Here is a 25,534-nt window from a genome sequence, read left to right on the forward strand (position 1 = left end):
ATGAAATCATAATCCCATCTAGATGATTTGATTTTAAGGATCTAACTGCCAGATGACTAGATTGAAATTTTAAAAAAAACACACTTCAAGTGAAATTTTGCTTTGGACTTTTTTTTTAAATCCACAGATGATCCTCAAAATTTGAATTTTACAGAGTAGAACTTTTGTTATCAAAAATGACCTCAAAATACAATCTGTTTCCTTTTAAGAAACAACAAGAACAAGCTACTAAAAAGGTTAGTATGGCCACACTGGGTATCTACTTGAACTACAGGCTCAATTAGCCTTCCAGTGACCCAAGTACTGATATGTCTAGAACAAATGACTGTGAGACAAATATAATTTCAAAGACATTTTATTCAAAATCCTCCTGCTTGGGAAAACAAGATATATGACACAGAATCTTGCACATGCTCTAATAACTTATTTCACTGTACATCATGTATTCTATACATATAAACTAGCATTTGAACAACGACCCAGCATTTAAATTAAGAATCAAGGCTTTGAGTGAGCTATAGGGACACTACAGTTTATTCAAAACTCTGAGCTATCGTGTGTTATGTATTTAAATCACTGTTTTGCCTAAAAATTAAGATTTTGATAGCTGTTAATTGCAGTGAGAAAAAGTTGCTAACTTTTACAACAAGATGAATCTTTGTTTTAGTGAGTAAAATGTTCTTGGAAAGGAAAAGTCTATACAAACATTATCCTTTTGTTTTTCTTCTAAATGTTAATTCTTTTCACTGTTTACAATTTGAAACAGATTTTCTTGGGTACTGGCACAATATTCATAGCAACAATATTCTTGTGAAGAAAAAAATATGTTAATCAACTATTATATAGCTAGCAGTAGGGTCCCAAATATGAAGGGAATGAAACAATATCCAAGTTCTGTCAAAGTAGTACCAATTCTTCAGGATGAAGACATTCTGAATATGTAGAACATGGAAAGCATAGGTAGAATGAGTTTAACTGTGACCTAAGATTATCCTCTCCAGTATATGCAATTTAGAAATGTATACTTTATTTCCTTTTCAATTTCCTTCCATTTTTTAAGTGGCAAAATGGTCTCAAGAGGAAAAACAAATTACCTGATGAGGCAAGGGAATCTCCCACAATCCCCTTCAAGAAAAATTATAACAAATGGCTTTCTAAGAATAACAATTAATGTATCAATGGAGAGCCAAACAGCAGTACTATTGTGCATGATAACATCTTTGGGCTCTGGGGTAAGGATAAAAGCAAAGAAAATGTTAGCACCACAAAGCTAATATTTCAACGACTCCAATACAGATCATAAACTGGCAAAATCCCAAGTCCTCTAAAGCACTTATATCATCCATTTAAAGTTGTTAGTCAGAATGCTTCTTACAAAAAAAGAAAACTCGTTTACCCATAAAAAAACAAACACACAAACAGCAAAAATTCTTCTTGCTTTCCCCCATGTGATCCAGAAAAAAATACAAAACTCTTATGAATTTGGACTCAAAGGTGTAAGCAGGTAGAAATAGCTCTCAGTGATCAAAAAAGTTTCTACTAATGCATTTTGCCACAACTTTTTACAATTTCAGAGCTACAATGATTGCAAACTCAGATCAGAATATTTTATATTCTCCCTCAAATTTTTATTTTGAAGGAAGAAAAGACAAAAATGTTTTTAGTCTGGCTTTTAACAAACAAAAATGAATTAAAAAGTTCCTAAGAGCAATTGAAATCTAAATTTCAAAAAACCCATATTTTGTTCATATTTCAATTAGCCTGGATGATGAGAAATATAGGCTAGTCCACTATAGTCAGGGAGTTTGAATATTATTTGGCTTTTCAATAAAGTTTAAGGACTCAGTAGCATCTAACCATTACATAGTTTTAATAACTGCTTGATCAGTATTTTTATTTCTAAAGTTTAAATTATGTTCACCTTTCCCTTTTGTTCTATAAATAATTCTGGTAAACTGCTCTGATTTTCAAATGGCTGATCTACAGAATACAGCGTATTACAGAAACCTAATAACCCCCTACTCTCCTGGAAAAAACAACTGAAGAATTTAACACAAAGCCTTCTGAAATGAATTTAAAATCAAATATCTGTAAGGTATTGAAGATAGCAGCTATGGTCAAATTTACATATCACCTTAACATTAAATAATATTTATTATAATTGTAAACAAAAGGCTATTCCAAAAAAAGTGCATGTCAAAAAGAGAGCCATTGGTAATGATGTACTTATTAAAGTAATTATAAAATACTTTATCTCATAAAGACTGCAGTATGATAACTTTCAGCTCAAAGTGCAGAGCTTTGGATGCATGACCAAAAATATGATGCTTTTCATAACATTAATTTTTTGAGCAGCACTTACTAGTATGATGAAATATATAAAAAGTTACACTTTTAAAACGTCATTAGCACATCCCGTTCTTGTACACTAGTGTAGAAAGGTCTTCCAAAGATAAATGAATGTAGGCCTGGTTTGATTTTCTCAGCTAAAGCCATTATTATGTTAAGATCGCCCTCTGCTGTTAAATCGAGATCTATCTTCAAGTTTCGGAGAGATTTAAATGGCTTTTTTCCCTTCTGCCTGAAAATTACAAGGAAAAATCCTGTTACATTATAGAAAATGCTCACCTGAAAAAGTGTAGAATTATCCTCATTCTACCAGAAATTTTACTTACGTATCATCCTCTATGTATTTTATTAGCGTTAAGGCTTTTCTATGAAGGACAAGTAGAAACTGTGCAAGGAAAGTACTTCTCAGAGACAAACCAGGTTTCAAATGAAAGACCTATGGGAAAAACAATAGTACTTTATGAGTAAGCTAAGTTACTCTAAAAACTACCACTTTCATACTTATGTTTCTTCCAGAAGTCTTTCCATAAATCCATTTCTACCACTCAGTGTAGTGCCATTATACTTCTGCAGTGATTATGATGGAGTAACAATAGAAAGGGTGACAAAAATAATTTTTTAATCATTTATAAACACTAACTTTACTACTGGTATCCTAAGCATGAGATCTTTGTCCAAGGACCAACAGATTTATATACAGAAACTAAAACATCAATACTGACATTCTCATGCAAAAAACAGAAAGGCAAAATGTAGCAGCAGATAAATGGATGATGGCTCACACTCTCCTTGGAGAGGCAAACAAAGAAGTTGAGGGAGTTGGTTTCATTGTGTACTCAAAGGCAACAAGGAACACCACTTTATGGGACATTTGATCAACTATTCTTACAGTGCTTATGATAAGCAAAAATAAAATAACATGAAGATAACTACATTATATGTAGTAACATTTGTTGCAGAGGATGAAGCCAAAAAAAATTTCTAAGAACTAGTTGGTCTTCAAGATAACCAACTTTTATATCTTGTGACATTGATGTGACAGTAAGTACAAAAGACCACAGAAAATGTTGGAAATAGAACTCATGTTAGAGAAACACAGAAGCCAAAAAGGCTTATAATTCAGGAAACTTAACCCCAAGTACTACCAATACTCTTGTTCAGAGAGTAATATAAATTACAAGATGTATCAAGTCCCAGATGCAAACATGATCCAATGGAAAAAGTACTGACTTTGGATTCAGAGGACCCAGGGTTAAATTCTGTCTCAATACTTACTATCTGCATGACCTTGGGCAAGTCACTTAACCTCACTGGACCTCAGTTTCCTCATCTGTAAAATAAGGGGTATACACTTGCTGGCTCTGAGGTCCTTTCCTCCCTTGCAGCTCTATATCTATCTATGATCCTAAGAACATCACAAAAAAATCAAACTATTATCTTAGGCAAGAAATTACTGATTTTTGATATGGGAGTTTTCAGAATCACTTTTCTGTGAGTAATCAGGCTTATCTGAGCAAAGACCAAAATAAACATCAGATTTGAATGAGAAAGATAAGATGATACTGAATATAACTATAACAGCCTCAGCCTGATCTATTCAAATGAATTACTGATGATGAAAAATGTGAAAAGATAAAAGAGACTGCTTTTGATTAGCATCATTGATTGCAGAAGTGAAATTGACTGTAAAGCTGTAACCAAAAGGAGCAAGTCAAAGGAGCCTAGAAATCTCCATTACTCCTGATCTTGTCACTTTCAGGCATGACCTGCCACTAGTGATAATTAAACAGTGATGAGCTGTACAGAAAATCTACTAGTTCTTTAGCTGTGGTAAGGAAAGTTACAAAGACCATATTCCGCTATAACCAACAGATGTTATTTACTGACTAAAGTCAGTGATAAAATCACTTGAAAATCACCTCAACAAACACACCCAATATTTTGATGGATGTGTATCTCATTTAATATATGTATTCTTCCAAAGCACAAAAAAGCAATTCAACCTAGTGTGACTGTATCATAGAGAGTTTACATAATGTCTTGACATTATATGGTTACCAATGGATCATGAAAACTGTTCACTGCTTATTCTAAGTTCTTGCTATGTAACTGTCCCCTCATTTTTCTTGGCATAAATCTGCCATTGCAAGATGATATACTTTATGCTGCTTCTCTTACACAATTCCTCATTTGGAATATGCTCGTAGTATCTCTACATTGACCTTTGGGAGAAAGATTCCCAATTTTTATTCCCTAAGACTTGTACTACATGACTTATAAAAAGAGGAGAGAACCATGAATGTCACTAAACACACTACACATTTCCCTAATGTAATTCAGCATGTCCTCCTCTTGTTGAACTGTGGGGTTAGTTCACTGACCATCTATAGTTGTATGCATGTATGAAAAACAATCTATGGACTGGCCATTCACATATTCTCCAAGCCTTATTTTTATAAAGTATACATCCCTTCTACATGTGCTCTAATATATGTATTTTCATAAATTGTATACATGTACTATCGTACAAAGTTCTATACATCATAAAACTTGCCCAAAAACAGAAATAAAATTATAAAATACTCTGAAATAATGCTCAGCAGCACAAAAGAAACTTTTTGTTCACTAAAATAGCATTATTGCTAAATAATGACATTATACTGTGATCAATGATTGAATATGCTATATTATTTTTGGAAATTTGGGTTTGATAATGTGTCTAAGATCTGGATCATTTTGACACTTGGTTTAAAGCATTTCATGGTTGAAAATAGATACCTCACAGAGATACATAGTTCTAAATGAAAGAAATCCATCATTGTTGGTTGGGCTTACTAAATTCTGATACTCATTTTTTCAGTCACTTCCACCTACGTTGAAAAGGTATTTGTTAAATTTAGTGAGTAAATTTCCACCTTCCTTAACTTTAATCAGTTGATTTGTCAATTACCTGGAAGTTGTGCACTTTTACATTTTTTAACCAGTGGATTAAAATCATATTGAAAATCTTCATTTAGAAGATTTTAAAGTATATGGAGAGATATGAGAAGTTTTATTGGTAACAAGTTAATTAAGACAACATTAGTAACTTTGAAGAAAGCAGTTTCAGTTGAGTGATGCATGATGGAGAAAAAGTTGAAAGACAGGGAGACAGGAAGGAATACTGATGCCCTTCATAAAGAGAGGTGGGTTTGGGAAAAAAATGTAATGTGATGGAATTTGTAACACAGATTGTTTTGCCTGCTCATCTTATGTTAGTCATTCTCTCACCAATAAATAAAAGTGAGGCATCTTACTCACTGGTCACTATTCCAAATACAAAGCTCACCTGCTGAAGGGTGCCTGTGGTAGCCAAGAGGAGGATGGGGCAGAGGGGAGGCTCAAGATTTACTGGGGTGATTGTTAGGGCATGCTGCCTACCCAACTGCAACACACCTGATTAGCTAGAACTTAGGGGCTGATGCACAGCACAGCTACTTACTGGGGCCAGCACTGAGAGGGGAAGAAATACAAGAAGTGATGAGCTATAATGAGTGAAAGAGAGGTGATATACCTCTGTTAGGAACAAGTTCACAATTGGCTATTACAAAGATGATGGAATGTGACCTATTACTCTACCCTCTAACTGGCTGATCATAAATCCCTGGAGTCATACCACAAGACATGCTTTGGAGAGTGTTGGTCTAAGACATTGGGTATTTTGCACTCCCTTGGTTTTTCCTTCTTATTCTTTTCATTCTGATTATTGTTTGATGACAGTAAGTATTTGATCTGATAGAGAAAAATAGTACATTGAGGGATCTTTTCTAAAAAGGTCTATGTCAAAATCATTCAAGATTCCTTGCTATATCTATCAATACAAATATATAATGGCAAAGACATGGAAATGTTGAGCATACAGTCAAAATGGAAGAGGAAGGAGCTCCTGTATAACTAGATCCTCTAGATAGCTCTGATTTACATGACATTGGGCTGACACCATGTAAAGGCTTCTAAATGAGATCAATAATCATTCAAAGTTTGGATTAACTACTCACTGGAGAAAAGTAGAGTACAAAAAGGGTCAAATGGATGGGGAGAAAAGTCATCAACTCCTATAATTCATCTACTCTCATGTAATAAATGTATTCATAAAGCCAGGATCTTAAATAAAATACCAAATAATGTTCACAGCATGGAAAAATAAGCAAATTAATGCCATGAAATTATAATTCTACTGAGATGACTTTCTTGCTTTTATTCCCCCTCTAAAGCCACTGCAGTTTATGAGTAAGTAAACAGATATTTGAGTGCCTTAAATTTCTAAAGTTGTCAAAAGGACAACAAATAGGACAATTGAGAATAACTTTGTAAACATTTTTATATGATCTATTTTCTTATCAATGTCAACTGAACTACATTTGAACACCTCAGTTCCCATTTTGCCATATGAGGAAAGTGAAATGGTGCTGAAGACAATGAAATCAGGAAGAATGGCAGATCAAGTATACAGCAAAGAAATGTATTAGAGGGGATGCAATCTTGAAAGTATTAACAGTTCTAAAAGACCTTGCAGTGAAGGGAAAATATTAAAGAAATAGGGGAGTGGGAGGTGGTGAGGACTATGTCACTACTCAATGAACTTAATCAAAAAGACTTTAATAATTACCAACTGACATGCCCTTCTCATGTGAGAATGGTCTACATACACAACGAAGGAATCTTCGAAAATATAAAAAGGAATAGGCAGTTTTTAAAAAAGTTTTCTATGATAGACCCTATCTTTTCAGTCAAACGACTGACTAACAATGGAAACGACTACGAGACATCACTATGTTTGCTTGCTGATTCTCCCCCTAAAATTGATCTGAGAGCAAAGTATATCCTTTAAAATTCCTCTCCAACAAAGTTGCTGATACATATATTATAGACAAGATTCTTTCACCTTTTTAAAATCCCTAGCACTTAGAATAATGCCTGACACAGAGTAGGTGCTTAATAAGTGCTTGCTGAATGACAACTGGCTGCCAAGTTTTAATGATTCTCCCTTCACATCATCTCTTGCTTCTTTGTCTGTCTTCAAGACCTCATGAACTCTTGCCTGGATTACTGTAATATCCCTGACGGGTCCACTTGCCTCACGTTGTTCCCTTCTCCAATCCATTTTCCAGACAGCTGTCAATTTCCTAAAGCACAAATCTGACCAAGTCACTTGGATGCTTGATAAACTCCTGTTGTTTCCTATTACGTCTAAGGAGAGAATTCAAAGGCATTTAAAACCTTCACAATCTGTTTCAAACCTTTTCCCCCTTTTTTGTGCACTAAATGGTTCAGCTGAACTCATCTTGGTGTTCTTCAACTAGAATACTTTTCTTCCATCTCATGCCTTTTCCCACATCATCTTAATTTTTTAAGTTTTATATATATTTACGTGTATATATGTTATTTCTCCAAATATGTAAACTCTGTGAAGACAGGGACAATTCTGTTTGCTGCCTTTATATCTCATGACCAATCCACAATGCCTGGACCAAAACAGGTGGTTTAACCAGGCAAAAATACCTGTTTTGTTTGTTTGTTTGGAAGGAACCTACTTACATGAGAAAGTGTTATGTCTATTTACTTATTTCAATTGAATCAAAAGTCAGTAATTTTTGCATTATAATCTATGGTGACTGTAATTAAAATATACAGCAGCAGATGTGTGAACACCAGTTTTTCCCATAATTACTCTATAGGTTTTCCATTAGTATTGAAGAAATCAGTTTGATGCTATTTAGAATGTACATTAAAAATATTATTTCAGTTTGCAATGGATGACATAATGAGGATAATGGAAGCCTATAAGAATATTTTATTCTTATTGATTTCCAATTCAACTATTACCTGATCCAAGAAGGCTTTTACTAGTGTGTCTCTGTGTAGGACATCTTGAAAAACATTCCTGGGAAGACAGTATAAAGACAGAATATAAATCAGACCGCTAAAAAATGACAACAAAGAAATAATTTATGGACGGTAAGAAGAGAAAAGAAAGCTAGTTTTTAGGAACTTAACTTGAATTATAACTCTATAATTTAATAGATTTATTTCCCATAGAAACTTCCAGGTCAGTTCACTTTCTTCTTTCTACTATAGCCAAATCACTATGCGGATTACTGTAACTTGTCTTTCAAAACAGAGACCATCCCTAAAGTGTAGGCAGTAAATTAATGTAATGATCAGTTCTAACAACCTGTAAATAAATTAGCTCTTATAAACTAATAACTATTTATAATGAGGTTTGAGAGGGAAATAATGTGAAATAAGGGGTGCAAAGGAATACTGACATGGTATGATAGGAAAGGCAACTGGGATTTCTTTTACATAACCTAACTTTGACTATTCTTATATTTCTTTAGGGTATATTTGGGGAGTATGAGCAGCTGATGTATATTATGAAAATCAGAGAGAGTAAAATATCCTCTACCTTGGCTTATTATCAGGCTGAGAAATCAGGAAAATATTGTACTCTTTCTCAAAGAATTTATCAGAATCCAAAGTTAGACTCAGCATTCAAAAAAAAAAAAAAGAAAGAAAAAGAAAAGTAGTAACAATGGGAGTATGGATTTAAAGTCAGGGTGGCAGGGAGAAATATAACCTCAGCAGAATTAATGAGAGAGTATGTCAAATTCACTGTAGTCTAGAAAATAAGAAAGAGGAGAGATGAGAGGTTTGCAGAGATATTGGCAGAAGAAAAGTGTCCAAGTAGCAAAATTAGCACTTCTCATGCTTGGCTGTTGACTTAGATACCAGTATTTCCATTTCTAAGACACTAGGTAGTACTGGATGATCATTATGTTGGGTGTCTTAAGGCAACATGATAAACTGAGGCAACATGATAAACTGAATTACTTACTGGTGTTACTTCAGGATAACTGCAAGAAACACTAGAGCTGAAACAAGGTAGGCTCTATTTGTCTGCTGGTCTCAATGGAAGTTGTAAATGAGGTAAGGGGTCAATGAGGTGGTGACTAAGTTTTCCACTTTCTACTGTGCAGATCCTAGACATCAGTGACTTATCTTGCCAGGGCAATCATAGTGACATGGGACAATGTTGTAGCCCTACACTTCTTGATGTGAGCAAATGGAGAAATCATTTTTCTGGATAAGCTTTCAGGTAATCTGAACATAAATCTTCTTTCTTTCCACCTATGCAGGTCTAGACAATTTAATCTGATGAACAGCTGCATTCATAAAGGAAATAACATCTGAAAGATTAAAATATGAAAGCTATAATGTCATTCTCTGACTTTCAGTGTTATTTAGATTTTCTCTATGATGTTATTATGATCATTATCATCTATTTTCATAGTCACCATTTTTCTATTTGGGAAGAAGGTACTCAACCTATAATTTTACAATCACGGATTTTCATTTCCTTGAATTTAAAAGTCATATCCTATAACTGGAATGAGTAAAATGGTATGTAAAAAATAATTCACTGAAAAATACAAAAAAGAGCCCCAGTGCCACACTCATTTACTGCAGTGTATCTTACACTATGCCCCGAGATATTGCATGCTTTCTTCAGAACAAAAATAGCCAGAATTCATTCCTTCTGTTTAGTTACCAAAACAAATAAATTAATATTCATATTACTATCATTTTGAAGGGCTAATTTGAACCATTCAAGGGAAAAAAAGATGGTAACAGGAAAAAAAGTTCTATTTAACTTAGGAAATGTTCCTTCGAACATTATCATTAATCATATTTCTTTTTGAATACATTATTTGAATTTTATGCATTCAGATGTTATTGGAAGCATTCTAGCACACAAGATAATAATTAAGTTCATGGAAATAGAGCAATATTAAATATACTTTGGAAGCCATTACATACAAATCAGGAGTGAAGCTTTCATCTGTATAGATAATCGTATCCTGAGCCACATCTTCTTCTGAAGTGGCTCTCCAAAACGCAGTCAGCTCTGATCTCATGTAACGACGCTGGTTATAAATATGTTCATGACAGGGTGGCATCTGTTTCACTGTATTAACATCCACATCTATGTGTGTAGTGGGATATGGGGCATACATGACTTGTCGGAAAGGCAGCACAAAACTTCCAGTTGAATCCTGTCACAGTAAAAAGTAAACTAAACTTACTATGAAAATTTTAGATACATTTTCCATGCTTTCAGGGTTTTTTTCAGGATTGGGATTTTTCCCTGTTCTCTAAAATATTCATAAATAAGTAAGAGGACAAAACTTTGCAAACTTTCAAAGAGCTACCAAAGAGCCTATTATACTTCTGTTTAGTTATGATTCCCATTTCTGAAAAAATTTTTTTTTAAAATAACCCCATCATGCTCTTTCCATATCAATTCATTCCACATCATACCCCAAATCCCTAAAATGGATATTTAACTTATTAATAGTTGAGACATTTTTTCTTTACATGAGACAAACTGGCACATACTATGCTGTGCCTCAGGAGGCTTGGGTGCACTAAATGTTTAGGTGACTGTGGAAAAGTCACTTTATCTCTCTAAGGGTCAGGTTTTAATTTGTAAACATCCATTCATTCATTCAGTAATTACTGAGTTCATATACTAAACTAAGCACTGTGGGGGATAAAGATATTATTGGATTACAGGATTCAGAGCAGGAAAGAACCTTATAATTCATTTGGACCAGTCCCCTCATTTGACAGATGAAAAAAATGGAAGACTTAAGAGTTTTAAGAGACTTCACCAAGATCACCTGACTAATGAGTAGCAGAGAAAGACTTCAAATCTAAATGCAGTGGTCTTTTCTTTAACCCATGCTGCTTCTCTATGGTATGCCCTATGGGCTGGTGGGAAGGTTAGCCTGTTTATGCAACTGACTATAGTTGGTTATAGAAGGGCACAGAGGTACAAAAGGGGGTGTGGGTTTGTTGTTAGATGGGATAGGGACTAGGGAAAAAACAACTGGTCCAACCTTGAAGAATGAGCAGGAACTGGACAAAGATACAAGGAGAGAGAATGCACCAAATGATTGCTGAGGTTACTTCTAGTTCTACAAGTCCTATGATTTTATGAGCAGGAGAGGCTACTGAAGAAGGACCATTAAATCCTTCGACTGATTACTTTCCAAACATGCACGTATTCTTATATGTTGGCAAATATACACAAATCAAGTTGACAGTTTTATTGTTCCCAAGGAGTAGTCACATTGAAATTCTGTCATTGAAAGTACGCAGCGTGATGCTTCTAACAGTTTCCATGTGGAATAAGTACAATGTTCTATATGAATTCATTTTTTATCCTTAACCCCCTCCCCCTTTTTTCACTGTGCCTTGTTGGAATCCTCAAGAAAACAACTCTAGGATAGAATAAAGGTCTCAGAACAATATCCAAGTTGTTACTTTATATCTTATTGATAATTCCATCACAGTAAAAAAGATTGCAAGAAATAAACAAAGATACTGCATCTTTGATTATTCTAGTATAATTAAGCATCCAAATAATTACTTAAAGTTTTGGTCTTTGGTCCTTTATTGTTCATTCTATTGAAATGTAGAAAAAGAGAAAAGTGGAATAATTTTTAAAATACAAATAGAAATAAAAATTTATATATGAAACAGTTTTTTTCCCTGTTAATATCCAAGGTGGTATAAGCTTAAAAACAGCAAAACTGTTAAGTTTGCTCAGAAAAAAAACCGAACTATTTCAATTTGAGCTGTGTAAATTAATGGAAATTTTCTCTCAAATCAAAGGAATCAAAAAATGAATTTACTTTTTGCGGTGCTCTTTGCAAGCTGAGTATAACAAAAACACTGAGTAGCTATAAGTAGTTATATGTAGGGTACTAGTAGTAGGGGGAGCATACTGTGGTGTCCCATTGATTGCACAGTCAACATACCCCAAGACATATATTTTAAACTGGGAACTGTGATTTTGTAGAGACTACATTCCCTGGAATACATTCCATAATGATATATATATATATACATATATATATATGTATATGTATATATATGTGTATGTATATGTGTATTCTTTATTTATATTCTAACACATAAAATAGTAAATATTTTTGAGTTTCCAAAATGATTTGGATTTCATTTTGTAGAAAAAAGTGCAAGCTATACCTTGAGAAGGCCTTGTACAAATAATCCAGATTCATACTTAAATGAAGACTCATTCCTACAAAGTCTGGAGCATTTTCGTTCTGAAGGAGTCAGAAAAAGGCACAATGTCCTCACTATCTGTAAAACAAAAGAGGATTTCAGTAGGAAAAATACATGTAACTATAGCAAAAGGGTCACTGGCTTACTAAAGAAAGAAACCCTGAATAGAAACGTAAATTTTATTTACTGATAAATAAGTTCAAAAAGAGTAATTTATTTTCAATACAAAAGTGCACTTCCAAGTTGCCTCACTGGCTATGGCAAATTTTTTCAGACAAAAATGAAATTTTCTAGGAATATATAGCAAAACTAGTTATAATGAAAGATTACTTCTGAGATTTATGCAAGTACAATTCAACTAAAAGGACCACCAAGGGGCCGTCCAGGTCCAAAGTTTTTTGTAGTACTGAAATTGTGTCCTATCAAACATTGGTTGAAACAAAAGAACCACTGGCTAGGATTTGGAAATTTCTGTTATGTAGCTGACAAGGAGGTGCTATTTCTGCATGGCTTAATAGTTAACAAAAATAACTTAGTGGGTTATTTGCATTCCATTATTTTCAACATGTTTGAACTGACTGGATATATACTGGTTCAATAATTAGTCCTACAGAGTTTTAATTTCCAGTGGCTTGCCCAAGTGATGAAAAGGATGTGAGAGCCCTTGTCATCTGGGCTTGTTCTGAAAATTTCTGGAAACTCTCTTTCTGTGTTTGTTTTGGGCATAGAAAGGTTATGTTCTCACTGGAAATTTACAAATGATTTGGTTGAAACTTTCCTAACTCAGATTAAGATGGTGCCTGGCACACAGCAAACACTTAATAAATGCTTGCTGACTGACCCCTGCTGCTGCATTCTCTCTCAGATCATCTTCTATCTAATTACTCTCAACAGGCAATCACACAATATTACTTTACATTTATTCTTTTTAGGTATTCTGTGTAGACTGATATGTCTTTGATGTCTCCTAAGCTCCTTGTGAGTAGTATTTCACTCATTGTATTTGAATCCCCAGTGCCTGTCATATCATAGCCCCTTTATACTTGATTGACTTGAAACTGTCCTTTATTTAGTTACCAGGGATTGCTTAATTAACAGATCTCAGTCTACTCTCAGTTTTTGCATCCTGACCCCTCAGCTGCATTTGACACTACTGGCTACTCTTTCCTTTTAGATGCTCTTTCTTCCCTGGGTTTTCATGATACTGATCTCTCCTGGCTGGCCTCCTAATGAAGGAAAATGATGAAGATGGTACTGATTTCTTGGTTATCTTCCTACCTGTCTGATCACTAGTCAATATTTTTTAATGATTCATCATCCATAACCACACCCAAGCAAACTCCTATTTGCTCCAACCCTCCTCTTGTGAACTTCCCTATTTCTGTTAAGAATACAAACATCCCTCTAGTCACCTAGGTTCTCCACAATGGCATATTATTGGTCTTCTTACTTCCTCTTATCTCACATATCCAATTAGCTGACAGTGACTACTGACTAAGAGCAAATAGTTTTTCATTTTTGTCTCCTTTTAAAATTTATATTTTTGAGTTGTATTAATGTATAAAATTATTACATTAGCGCATGCATAAAATTTATAAATAAACACATATATTAGGAGTATACCTGCAATTTTTTTTTTTTTTACTAAGAGTGGTACAATCAAAAGTCTAGAGTTCACTAGTATTAGAAACTGAAGATAATCTCATCCTATTAAGTGAACATAACAATGTGAAAGTGTCTTTTTGAAAACAGAGGCACTACATTTTTTCTGGGGATATTATGTTATTCTCATTTCTGTGAATAGCATGGATGCTGAAATTATACTAAAAGTGAATTATTCAAATATGAATAATTTACTTTGCCTATTATTTATACTTTTAAACCACTTGCCATAGATCTACATATGATTCAGAAAATCCAAAATATTTTTAATATTAATTTTTAAAAAATAAGTAGGAAAACATGTGCTACTAAAAAGTACTATTTCTAAACCACATATAAATACCTGAATTACTGATGTGATTTTCTTCTTCCATTATTGTAAATAAGCAATTTTGAAAATGACTAAACGAATAGGTCTGATCCTTTTGGTCATTTTATTAGAATAAGAGGGAACGAGGGCAATCATAACAGCAATGATGCTATTTACATCCCAACTTTCCTCTGAGAATATATGGAATAGAATAATTTTGGACTCAAAAAAAAAAAGGATGAGATGGAAATGGGAAAGAGGAAAGAGGGAATAAAAAAAGAATGAAGTAGGAGGTAGAAGGAGAAAAGGAAAACAATCAGAATGGGAGAAAGGGGAATGCAACAGGAGAGAGAAGAAATGTAAATGAATAAAACAAGTATTAACACTTATGGTAAAATGTCTTTGTCTGACTACAAAAAAAAAAATCTCAATTCCACTTATGTAATTCACCAGTCAACTAAAAATAGCTTTATGAAATGTTAAATTGCAAATGATAAAGGACTTTCCACTTTTTGTCATGGTACATGACAGCAATTTGGTCAGACTCTGTTGTTTCCCAATGCTTTTGCAGCATATTAATTCCCACCTTTAAATTACTACATGCAAAATACTGACAATACTAATAATTCTAATACAAGCTACTAAATGTAAAGTGACTTACCTTATTCACTTTATCTGCACTGCTACCTACTACTATGGAGCAGCCACAGGTTTGCAGGTGGGAGCTGATGGCACTGTAAGTTAAATGAAGATTTACTAGCTAAATAAGACAATTTTACACACTGAAAATCAAACAAAAGTAAGCCATAAAAATTACTTATTAGTAGTACCTTTATATCATGATAAAACTCAAAGGTATAGTGTAAAACCCAGTAACTACTGCTGAGATAGTCTCATGTCTACTTTTGCTATTATATGGACTTACACTTCTGAAATTTATGTGGAACTGAAAGATTATTAAATTATATAAGATGATACAACATAAAAGGAGCCACAGAAGGTAGTGACACAACTATTAAACTGAGAGTCAGGCCTCAGAAATCTTACTTAAGATTTAAGATACTTCTGTATCTCAGTTTTTTCTACCAAACTGGATAACCAAAATAACTTTCCAAAAGACATAAGTAATAAATAAAGATATGTAGAAAACAGATGCCTGTTACCACTTTCAGAGAAATAAGGGTGTTTTTCGCATCCTATTTTTTTCATCACCAAGATCTATACAGCTTGACATTATATACAAAAATAGCTTTAGTTGGTTTTATGAAATCGAACAAAATTCTTACTTGAGAAGGAAACCTTCATGGCAACTATCCCCAATATCATCATCATTTAGTACTGTATCACTTATCTAAAATGCAAAGAAAAAAATTAGCCAGCTTAGAAAATAGTATGGAAAGAATTTTTTGTCCCTAAATTTTAATTCAGCACTTATCAGACTGCACAGTACATAAGTGCTTAAAAACGCTTGCTGATTTAAGTCTTGTGGCATAAAGGTTTAAAAGAGTATATACTGTCATCATTGCTTTGAATTAAAGAAAGTCACGACATAATTACTTCTACATTTAATAGTAAACCAGAAGCATGTTTATGAAAGCTGGCCGTGCAGGTTAAACGAGGTTCCATAAACATAGCTGACTCTTGAGTTCTTAACCACAGCCAAAGAAAGACTGTCTGACAGTCCTTAAAACTCAAGAGTTAGATCAACAAGAGTAACAATGGGAGCATCCGCATTATCTTGCTTTGCTTCTTAGTGGTACTGAATTCTAAACAACCAAAGATTCTAAATGCTACTCTTTAAAAGCTTAAGATACTCCAAAACTTCAGAACGAAGATCTTATAAATAAGAAGATTCAGATAAAAGTTATCTACACAGATTTAAATCGAAAAGCACTTAATGGAGACTGAACAATAACCATATCACCGTATCATGACGACTAAAGGACACCATGAATGTCCATATATGTTTATCATTAAAGTCCGTAAGTGAACTCTAACATAATATCTAAATTGTGCACTGTCATTATAAAAATAAGTACTACATTATTAGAACTTTTGTGTTCCTAGAAAGTGTATGAGTAGCAATATGATTTAAATATGATATGATTTAAAATCACAATTTAATATGATTTAAAAATGATTAATTTACACTGACCAAAATACCCAAAATATTTCTATTTAATTGCCAGACTTTTTTTTCCTACAAAGACACTGCTTTATGTCAATAGCCTATTATTAGTGTTTATTAATTAAAGGGATTGCTAAATGTGAAAAGGTATCACTGCTTTGATTTCACAATACAAATATGAACTTACATCTATTTCCTCAGGAACACTGTGTGATTTCATAGATGAAAGGAGTTCCATTACAAGAATAACTTCTCCAGTGAGCATTGGAATAATGCTTTGACCCTACACAATAAAGTAAAATGAGGTCAAAAAAGACATGCAAAACAGGAAGATCTTGGTAATGAAACTACTAACAATGAAAGCAAGGGATAAATGAGGTTTTCTAGGATGGTGAGATGGCAGGAACACAAAAATCAATGCTTTCACTTAGTAGAAATGCTTGATAACACTAAAAACAGCCAAACAGAACAAGTTTCCCATTCAAGGCTTTTAAGGGTTTTCATGCTAATTGAAGATGATTTTAATTTTTCCAGAAAGTCTTTTCCAGTCACTGAATTTGTCACACACTGTCATTATGTGAAAACCCTAGTTTAGAATTAATATTTCTAATTTATTACTTGAGATACAAAAAAATTAATTAAAAGGATATCTACTGATTTTCATATTTTATAGCTAGAGAAGCTAAAAGACAGCATAATCTGCAAATCTTTTATCAATAATTTAAAATAGTGAAGACTGAACTCATACCAGGACCCTTATGACTGCTAATAAAACACTGTTTTTACAAACAAAAGGAAGCTTATACATAATCATATGAATTTTAAGAACGAAAAAACTATTCTCTGGTCACAAGATAATATTTCTTCTCATTATCAGTATAGGTCAAATACAGAGTCTTCGAATATGCTTCCTCTTGACAAAGGAAAATATTTGTCTTTTACCATTTCACAGACATTTAATGCTGTGAAGATTTGGGTCCCGTGATTGAACAAATTAGCCAAAACTTACCCTACGGAAAAGAAAGAACAAAGACGGCAAAGTGTTCACCTGTGACTGATATTACAACAATGAATGTCCCACCACTCTCCACCCTCAATCTGTATCTTAGATTCTACTTTATGTGTAAAATGTTTGAATAGATTCCCTTAGTTTTGTAATATTTCTTTTCACAAAGGTTCTTTTAAAATTCCATGGAAGTTTACTAATTCACTTCCCTATTAATTAAGTCAACTGAAAGAACCACCAGACCACGTCCTCCTCACCCCTACATGAATTCTGTCACAATTATCTCTAATAACACTGGCATTTAACGGCATATACATTCTTTTTACCTGATCTTCCATTCTTTCTGTTCCTTCTAATACAATCTTCTGGACATTTTCTTGCCTCTCCTGGACAAAAAAAAAGTGCTTAATTTAGAGCAGTGTTAGTATTTGTATGTTCACATAAACAAAGGTCAACTGTTACTATTTTTAGGTGAAATTTCACTTCATAAATTCCCAGAGATTGATATGAAAGATTTTCCTTTTTTGGGCATAAACAGGAGATATATGGAACTATGCTAGCAACTATTATGGTCCCATAATAGACACCACAGAACAAAACAAAAGCATACTTTACTTTCTGGTTAGAAACAAACAATAAAAAACCAGGTCACTTTAGAAAATATGTTAAGCTGAACTTTTAACTATTCATAAAATGGTGACTTCTACCTTCCCAAATGAACATAATAAAGTCAGATCTAACAGATATACCTGAAGAGTGAAAACCAACTCTTATTAAGGGAAAAAAACCCATGTTCTCCTTTGTTACCTAGCAAGTCTCCCCAAGATTTAATAACACTGTAAAAGACTTTTCAAAGTAAAAATACAAACTCATATCACTTCCCCTACCCCACTGAGCTCCCAACCCACTACTTGGAGCGAGAGAGTTGGAATACTCCTTGCTCTCTGCTGTCATTTTTAGACTCCCTCCTCTATCATCATAATTCAGCAATCTCTCCTCCTTTTTAGGGTCCACATTTTTCAAAATTTACTGTCTAAGAGAAATAGAGGGGAAGAATATAGAAAGAACCACCTAAGAAAGATCTTAACATCACTGATAACCATGTAGTGTGTTTACTGATCTATAGCCAGATATCTTGGAGAATAAAGCCAAGTGAGCCTTAGGAAGCATTGCTAACAATAAGTCTAGTGGAGGTGATGAATTCCAGCTAATCTACTTAAAACTCAAAACGATGGTTCTGTTAAAGTTCTGCATTCAATATGCCAGCAAATTTGGAAAACTCAACAGTGACCACTGGATTGGAAAAGATCAATGTGTCCTCATCCTAAGGAAGGGTAATGCCCAGAAATGTTTAAATTACAAAACAATTGTGCTCATTTCACACATCAGCAAGGTTAAACTTAAGATTCTACAAGCTAGGCTTCAGCAGTACGTGAACAGGGAATTACCAAAGGAGCGAGCTGATTTTCAAAGAGACAGAAGAACTATGGAAAATTGCCAACATTCACTGGATTATGGAGAATGCAAGGGAATTTCGGAAAAACATCTACTTTTTCACTGACTACACTAAAGCCTTTCACTGTGTGGATCACAACAAAATGTGGCAAGATCATTTTATTTGTCTCCTGAGGAACCTGTATGCAGGCCAAGAAAGCAATTAGAACCAAACATAGAACAACTGATTGGGTTAAAATGGGAAAAGTAAGCCAAGGTTGTATGTTGTTACCTTATTTATTTAATTTATATGCAGAATACATCAAGTGAAATGCTAGGCTGGACAAATCAAAAGCTGGAATTAAAGTTAACATGACAGAAAAGGAAAACGATAAAGGTTGGAATGGATGTGGAAAAACTGGGACACTAATACACTGTTGGTGGAGGTGTGAACTTATCCAACCATTTCAGAGAGCAATTTGGAACTATGCCCAAAGAGTTATAAAACTGCAAACCCTTTGATCTAGTAATACCATTTCTAGGTCTGTATCCCAAAGAGATCATAAAAAAGGGAAATGGACCTATACGCACAAAAATATGCACTTTTTTGTGGTAGCAAAGAATTGGAAATTGAGGGAATGTCCATCAGTTGGGGAATGGCTAAACAAGTTGTGGCATACGAATGTAATGAATTATTATGCTATAAAAAATGATGAGCAAATGGAATAGATTTCAGAAAAACTTGGAAAAGCATATGTGATATGATGAAAAGTGAAGCAAGCAGAAACACAACATGACTAATATGGAAATATGTTTTACAGTATTGTGTACATATAACCTATATCAAATTGGTTATGATCTTAGGGAGGGAAGGAGAAAATTAGGAACTCAAAATTTTTTTTTAAAAAATGAATGTTAAAAAATGTCCTTACATGTATTTGGAAAAAATAAAGAAAAAAAAGAAATGTTAACCTCAGATATGCAGACAATGCCACTCTGATGGCAGAAAGTCAATTAGAATTAAGAAACCTCTTGATGAGAGTAAAAATTGTTTGGAAATGTAAAAGTTGATTTGAAGCTTAACATTAAAAAACACCTAAAATCATGGCAAATGGTCCCATCAATTCCTGGCAAACAGAGGGAGAAGAAATGGAAGCAGTGTCAGATTTTATATTTTTGGGCTCAAAGATCACTGGAGATGATGATTAAAGCCATGAATTTAAAAGATACTTGCTCCTTGAAAGGAAAGCTATGACAAATCAGGACAACATACTAAAAAGCGGAATTATTACTTTGCTGACAAAGGTCCATATGGTCAAACCTATGGTTTTTCCGGGAGCAATGTATGGCTGTGAGAACTGGACTATAAGGAAAGTTGAACGCTGTAGAACTGATGTTTTCAAATTGTGATACTGAGAATCCCTTGGACAGCAAGGAGATCAAATCAATCAAAACTTATAGAAATAAACTGACTATTCACTGGACAGTCAGATACTGAAGGTGAAGCTTAAATACTTTGGCCACATGATGAGAAGAAAGGACTCACTGGAAAAGACTGATACTGGGAAAGAGTGAAGGTAAAAAGAGACAGGAATGACAGACAAGATAGAAGGATAGTGTCATGGAAGCAACAAACATGAGCTTGGACAGACTTCAAGATAGTAGAGGACAGAAGTGTCTGGTGTGCTACAGTCCACAAGGTCACGAAGAGTTGAATACGACTGAACAATAACAAATCAGGAACCTGTAAGATATTATCTACTGACTCCCAGGACATTCTCCTTCCTTCATCCTTCAATTAATTCAGTGCCTGCTGGGTTCTTAGTCTTCCTCCGAATTCAACTCCTACCCTCAGACTAGGGGCCTTCAATGTATATACTGCTAATGTTCTGTTAAATCTCTTAACTTCCCAGTTTCCTGAATCTACTCAATTCCCATGACCTTCTTCCTCCTCCTCCACTCTTAACTCAAGCTACACACAGAGACAGTCAAACTCTTGAATTTGTCATTACCCCTAAGTGTTCCATTTCCATGTTCATGAACTCCGGAATTCTTCTATTTGACTATAATCTTTAGTTATTCCATCTTTCCCTATGCCTTATGACTTTCAACCCTATTCGTTCATCTCACTGTGACCTCCAATCTTTCCACTCTCCCAGTTTTCACCATCATCCCTAAACTGGCTACACTGTCCTCCCTTCCCTATCCTGACCCTATGTTCAACTCCACACTACCCTTGGCACTCAAACCTCTTACCTCACAGCCAAGCATGCCATGCCAAAGATTACTCCCATGATCTACTTCCATTGCTCCTAGTGTGTTGCTCAGATGGAGCTGGAGAATATTACAAAATCCTACCGTCTAGTATGCTACAAATTTATGTTATCTAATCTCACTTCAGTCTTCAATGTAGCAAAGGAATCTATCTTCCCTAGTCAATTTGTAATCTCACTCATTGTAGAAGGTTTTCTAAACATTCTCATGTTTCTTCAAGCTTCCCACTGTACCTTCTCTCCCTACCCTCTCAGTTAAGAATTTTTTCATATATTCTTGACCAAAAAACTTCAGGCTATTTGCTAAGAGCTCCCTCTTTTTCCTTCTTCACCAAACCTCACTAAGTTACCTTTTTCTACTATCACCTCTTCTCACATCAAGATGGTCTTATATGCATCCTTGTACCCATTCTTCTCTTCTCCAACAGATTGTTCCTCCCTTCCTCTCCCTCTCTCATCATTATGCCAAGATAAAATCAACTTGGAAACTTATGCCTCCTAGTAGTCCTGGCCCCTCAGACTGGAGAAGGTGGAGGATGAACACTGAAGAGCTCCTCTCAGATCTTCTAAGTCATCCATATTTAAGGATGGCACCTCAGAAATTCTTATCATTTCCCACCCAATGGCTTCCTTGGATTTCATCCTCATCAGAAACTTGTCATTTCCAGCAACATGACTTTATAAACCACCAAGCTGAGTAACTCTTCCCCTTCACACTCACATCCCCATCCCCACTCCCTGATTCCATGCTGTCTTTCCTCATTACATTGTGAACTCCTTGAGAACAGAGGCTGTGGTATTATGCCTTTCTTTGTATTCCCAATGCTTAGCAGTGCCTGGCACATTTGTTGTTGTTCAATCGTTTCAGCTGTGTCCAGATCTTTGAGATCCCATTTGAGGTTCTCTTTGTAAAGATATTGGAGTGCTTTGTTGTTTCCTTCTGCAGCTCTTTTTTACAGAGGAGAAACTGAGGCAAACATGGTTAAGTGGCTTGCCCAGGGTTATACAGTTACTAAGTGTCTAAGCCAAATATGAACTTGGGGAGGTCTTCCTGATTCCAAGCCAAGCACTCTATCCACTGTGCCAGCTAGCTGCCTAGCACATAGGAGCTTAATAAATATTTACTGACACTCTTCCTATTTCTCTTTCAGGTCTTTCCCTATTCCAATCCCAGTTTAGCTTACAAAATGATTTTCCTAAACTGCAGGTGTGACCATGTCACCTTCCCCACCTCAGTAAACTCTAGTATTTCCTATTACCTCCAGAATTAAAATTAAAATCATTTTATTTGGAATCTAAAGTCCTTCACAACCCCCAGTAATATCTGCCTCCTTACTATTCTCCACATTTATGATACTCTATCATCATCCAGTTTTCACTGGCTTTCCCTTATGACTAGAATGCACTCGTTCCTCATCTTTACCTCTCGACTTTCCTAGTTTTAAGTCTCAGCTAAAGCCTCACTTTCTTCAAGAAGCCTTTCCCATTACTATTTAATCTAGTGTCTTCCCTCTGAGATTACCCCAATTTATTCTAAATATACCTTGTTTGTACACAGGGTTGTTTCTTTTTCCCCAAGTTGTTTCCCCTATTAGACTCTGAGCTCCTTGAGAGCAAGGACTGTTTCCTAGGTGACCAAGTAGCTAGGGTGCTGGGCCTGGAGTTAGGAAAACCTAAGTTTAAATCCAGCCTCAGTTGGTGAGTATATGACCCTTGCCAAATCACGTCTTTCTGCCTCAGCTTCTTCAAATGTAAAATGGGGATAATAACAGCATTATTTCTCACTATTTTTGTGAAGTTTAAATGAAATACTTGTAAAGGATTTAGCATAGTGACTGGCACATAGTAGGCACTTAATATATGTTAATTTTCTTCCTTCCCTCAAACCTCTAAGCTTAGCATAGTGTCTAGCATACAGCAGGTACTTGAGAAATGATAGCTGATTGACTACTTCATAGAAACTTGTTGACTGACACTAAGAATAGCGGGCTGTCAATAACCAAGAAAATTTTAAGTATTTATATTGACAAATATTTGCCAAGTGTTTGCTTTCTGGAAGTCATCTAAAAGATGCTGTAGGTGATACAAATAAGTATAAAGCATGGTCCGGCACCTCAAGCAGTTTATAATTTGGGTGGAAGATTAAAATACATACACATAAAAAGATCGCTTACAACACTAGCAAATAAATACTAATTGTTTAATGCAAGGAAAATTTTACGTCTGATCTACCATTTAATTTTTGTGACACACCAAAATTACTCCCTAAATACGAAAACTGATGCTTCTTTAGTGCACCGGGCCTGCCCGCGGCCATCGCCTAGAAGCTTACCTCTCCTGTAAGCCATCCGCTATACTGGTCTTCCAGTGGTTCCGGCCCCCTCCTGTGGGGGAGAGGAATGACCAAACAGTACACCCGAGGAGGCTGCTTACTGCACTTTATTGCTTACCCCAGTCCTCCCGACCTTCCTGTGTTCCCCCTTATATACCCTGCTGTAGCTCCTCCCATGTTCCACCCTGGAGGCAGAGCTCAGCTTCCTAAGGGGCGTTCCCAGCACCCAAAGGTGGGTTCTCACCCCCGGGCGTCTCCAGGCTCACCAGGGGGCCACGGTCCAGAGCTCGGCCCTCTACACTTTAGGTGTAAAATAAGTTTGGAGAAGAGAGATAAGGAGAGGGGTTTGACTTAGATCTTAAAAGATAAGAAACTACTGGAATGTAGGTATTTATAAGGTCCTTTTAGCCTTAATTTTTATGGTCCTAAGATATTACTCAGTATAGTTATCTGCTGTAAAATTAAAACAAAATAAAACAAGTAGGCATTTTTTAGTACCAATTAAACCAAGTTGAATGGAAGCAAAATGTTATTAGAATTCCTAAAACTAAGTCTGCTGATTGAGTAAGGAATATAGCTGGATGCTTCTGAAACTAAGGGAAATTTTTTTCCTTTACAGATCTGAATCAAAACACTTTCAAGAAATTAAAGGTTGAGAACATATTTCTGTTAATTTTTACTTTGACATATGCAGAAGAAAAATAAAAGTTGTTGTTTCTTCCTCACTGGCTACAAATTAACATCAACTTATAAGCAGCATACTAGTTTAAACATTTTCCAAGTTGAACACTGGGAAAATTTAGAGTTTGAAATCATCTTACATATATTCTTCTTTAACTCATTCATTTTATAGATGAGGAAATCGAGGATCAAGTTACATTGCTATTTAATAATAGTTTTCTATTTTAGACCAGTAATCTTTCTCAACACTGCACATTACAACATCTGTTGTAATGATTTCTAAATACTTATCTGCCCTAAATGCTTGTCTGCTCTAAATAACATTCTACCATTACCACATTCCAAAGTAACTCTCTGAATACTACTTTACTCCATTTCAAATTACTGAGGTTCATTTCCCTCTGCATATCTATTAACAAAGCAAAACCTATTTTACAAAATAAGTAACATATTTATAAATTTTATTACTCTTAAGATGGGATTCTTACTATTTTTTGAGGGGGAGACATGAATCGTACTCAGAATGTTTTCAAATGATTAAAATATAAGGAATTGGAAAGGAAGCCAATTATATTGAAATACAGTTATCAAAATTTTTTTTAAAAAACAAAAATTTCATTGGCTCAAGGTTAATAATTCCTAGTAAGAAATCGCTGAACTCAGATAAATGGAGAGCAGGTCTTAGAATTAGTTAGGAAGGGGCAGCTACATGGTACAGTAAATAGAGTACAGAGCCAGGAGTCAGGAAGACCTGAGTTCAGATCTGATCGCAGACACCTGACACTAACTGTGTGACCTTGGGCATCATTTAACCCCAACTGCCTTGCCAAAAAAAGAAAAAAAAATTGTCAGCAGGATGAGGGTTCCAGTTTATTTGGACAAATGAATTCCCTGTGTTAGTGGTCACAACCTGAAAATGTCGTAGGCAACTTTCAAACTTATAGAAGGAATCACAGGTCAGGACTGAGATGTTACTAACTGAACAAAGAAACATATTTAAGAGGTATCCATTCTTGCACTTAGTAGTCCTTTAGTCAAACCTCTCCCATACTACAGAAAACTGAGTCAGATGAACAAAGGATTAGGGCTAGTATGGAAATACCTTTATTTCCAGGTAAAGTCTTGGTTCTAGGCAATTTTAAGAAGAGAGGATTTCCAAACAAGGTGTTTTTTTTTATGTGAGTTGTAGTTTTTAAAAAGGTAATGTTTATTCAAGAATCTTCTT

The 25,534-nt window shown here is 34.8% G+C and overlaps 1 protein-coding gene across 7 annotated transcripts in view; it reads right to left on the reverse strand.

Annotated features, from left to right (window-relative positions):
• Nucleotides 1–339: 339 nt before the first annotated feature.
• C9orf72 (C9orf72-SMCR8 complex subunit) overlaps nt 340–25,534 on the reverse strand; it is a 42,679-nt gene continuing 17,484 nt past the window's right edge. For 6 of the 7 annotated variants that reach the window (XM_072612681.1, XM_072612631.1, XM_072612650.1 and 3 more), the window contains 9 exons: nt 17,916–17,975; nt 16,771–16,866; nt 15,742–15,806; nt 15,117–15,189; nt 12,445–12,561; nt 10,210–10,445; nt 8,215–8,272; nt 2,676–2,785; nt 340–2,581 (listed from right to left, as the gene is read on the reverse strand). In XM_072612681.1, coding sequence (XP_072468782.1) covers nt 2,395–2,581; nt 2,676–2,785; nt 8,215–8,272; nt 10,210–10,445; nt 12,445–12,561; nt 15,117–15,189; nt 15,742–15,806; nt 16,771–16,866; nt 17,916–17,927 — 954 coding nt within the window. In that variant the 5' untranslated portion in view covers nt 17,928–17,975 and the 3' untranslated portion in view covers nt 340–2,394. Of the gene's footprint in view, nt 2,582–2,675; nt 2,786–8,214; nt 8,273–10,209; nt 10,446–12,444; nt 12,562–15,116; nt 15,190–15,741; nt 15,807–16,770; nt 16,867–17,915; nt 17,976–23,628; nt 23,681–25,534 lie in introns of all 7 variants that reach the window. The other variant, XM_072612672.1, reaches the window with a different exon arrangement.

Source organism: Notamacropus eugenii, chromosome 1, assembly GCF_028372415.1.
Source record: "Notamacropus eugenii isolate mMacEug1 chromosome 1, mMacEug1.pri_v2, whole genome shotgun sequence".
In the NCBI taxonomy this organism is placed as follows: domain Eukaryota; kingdom Metazoa; phylum Chordata; class Mammalia; order Diprotodontia; family Macropodidae; genus Notamacropus; species Notamacropus eugenii.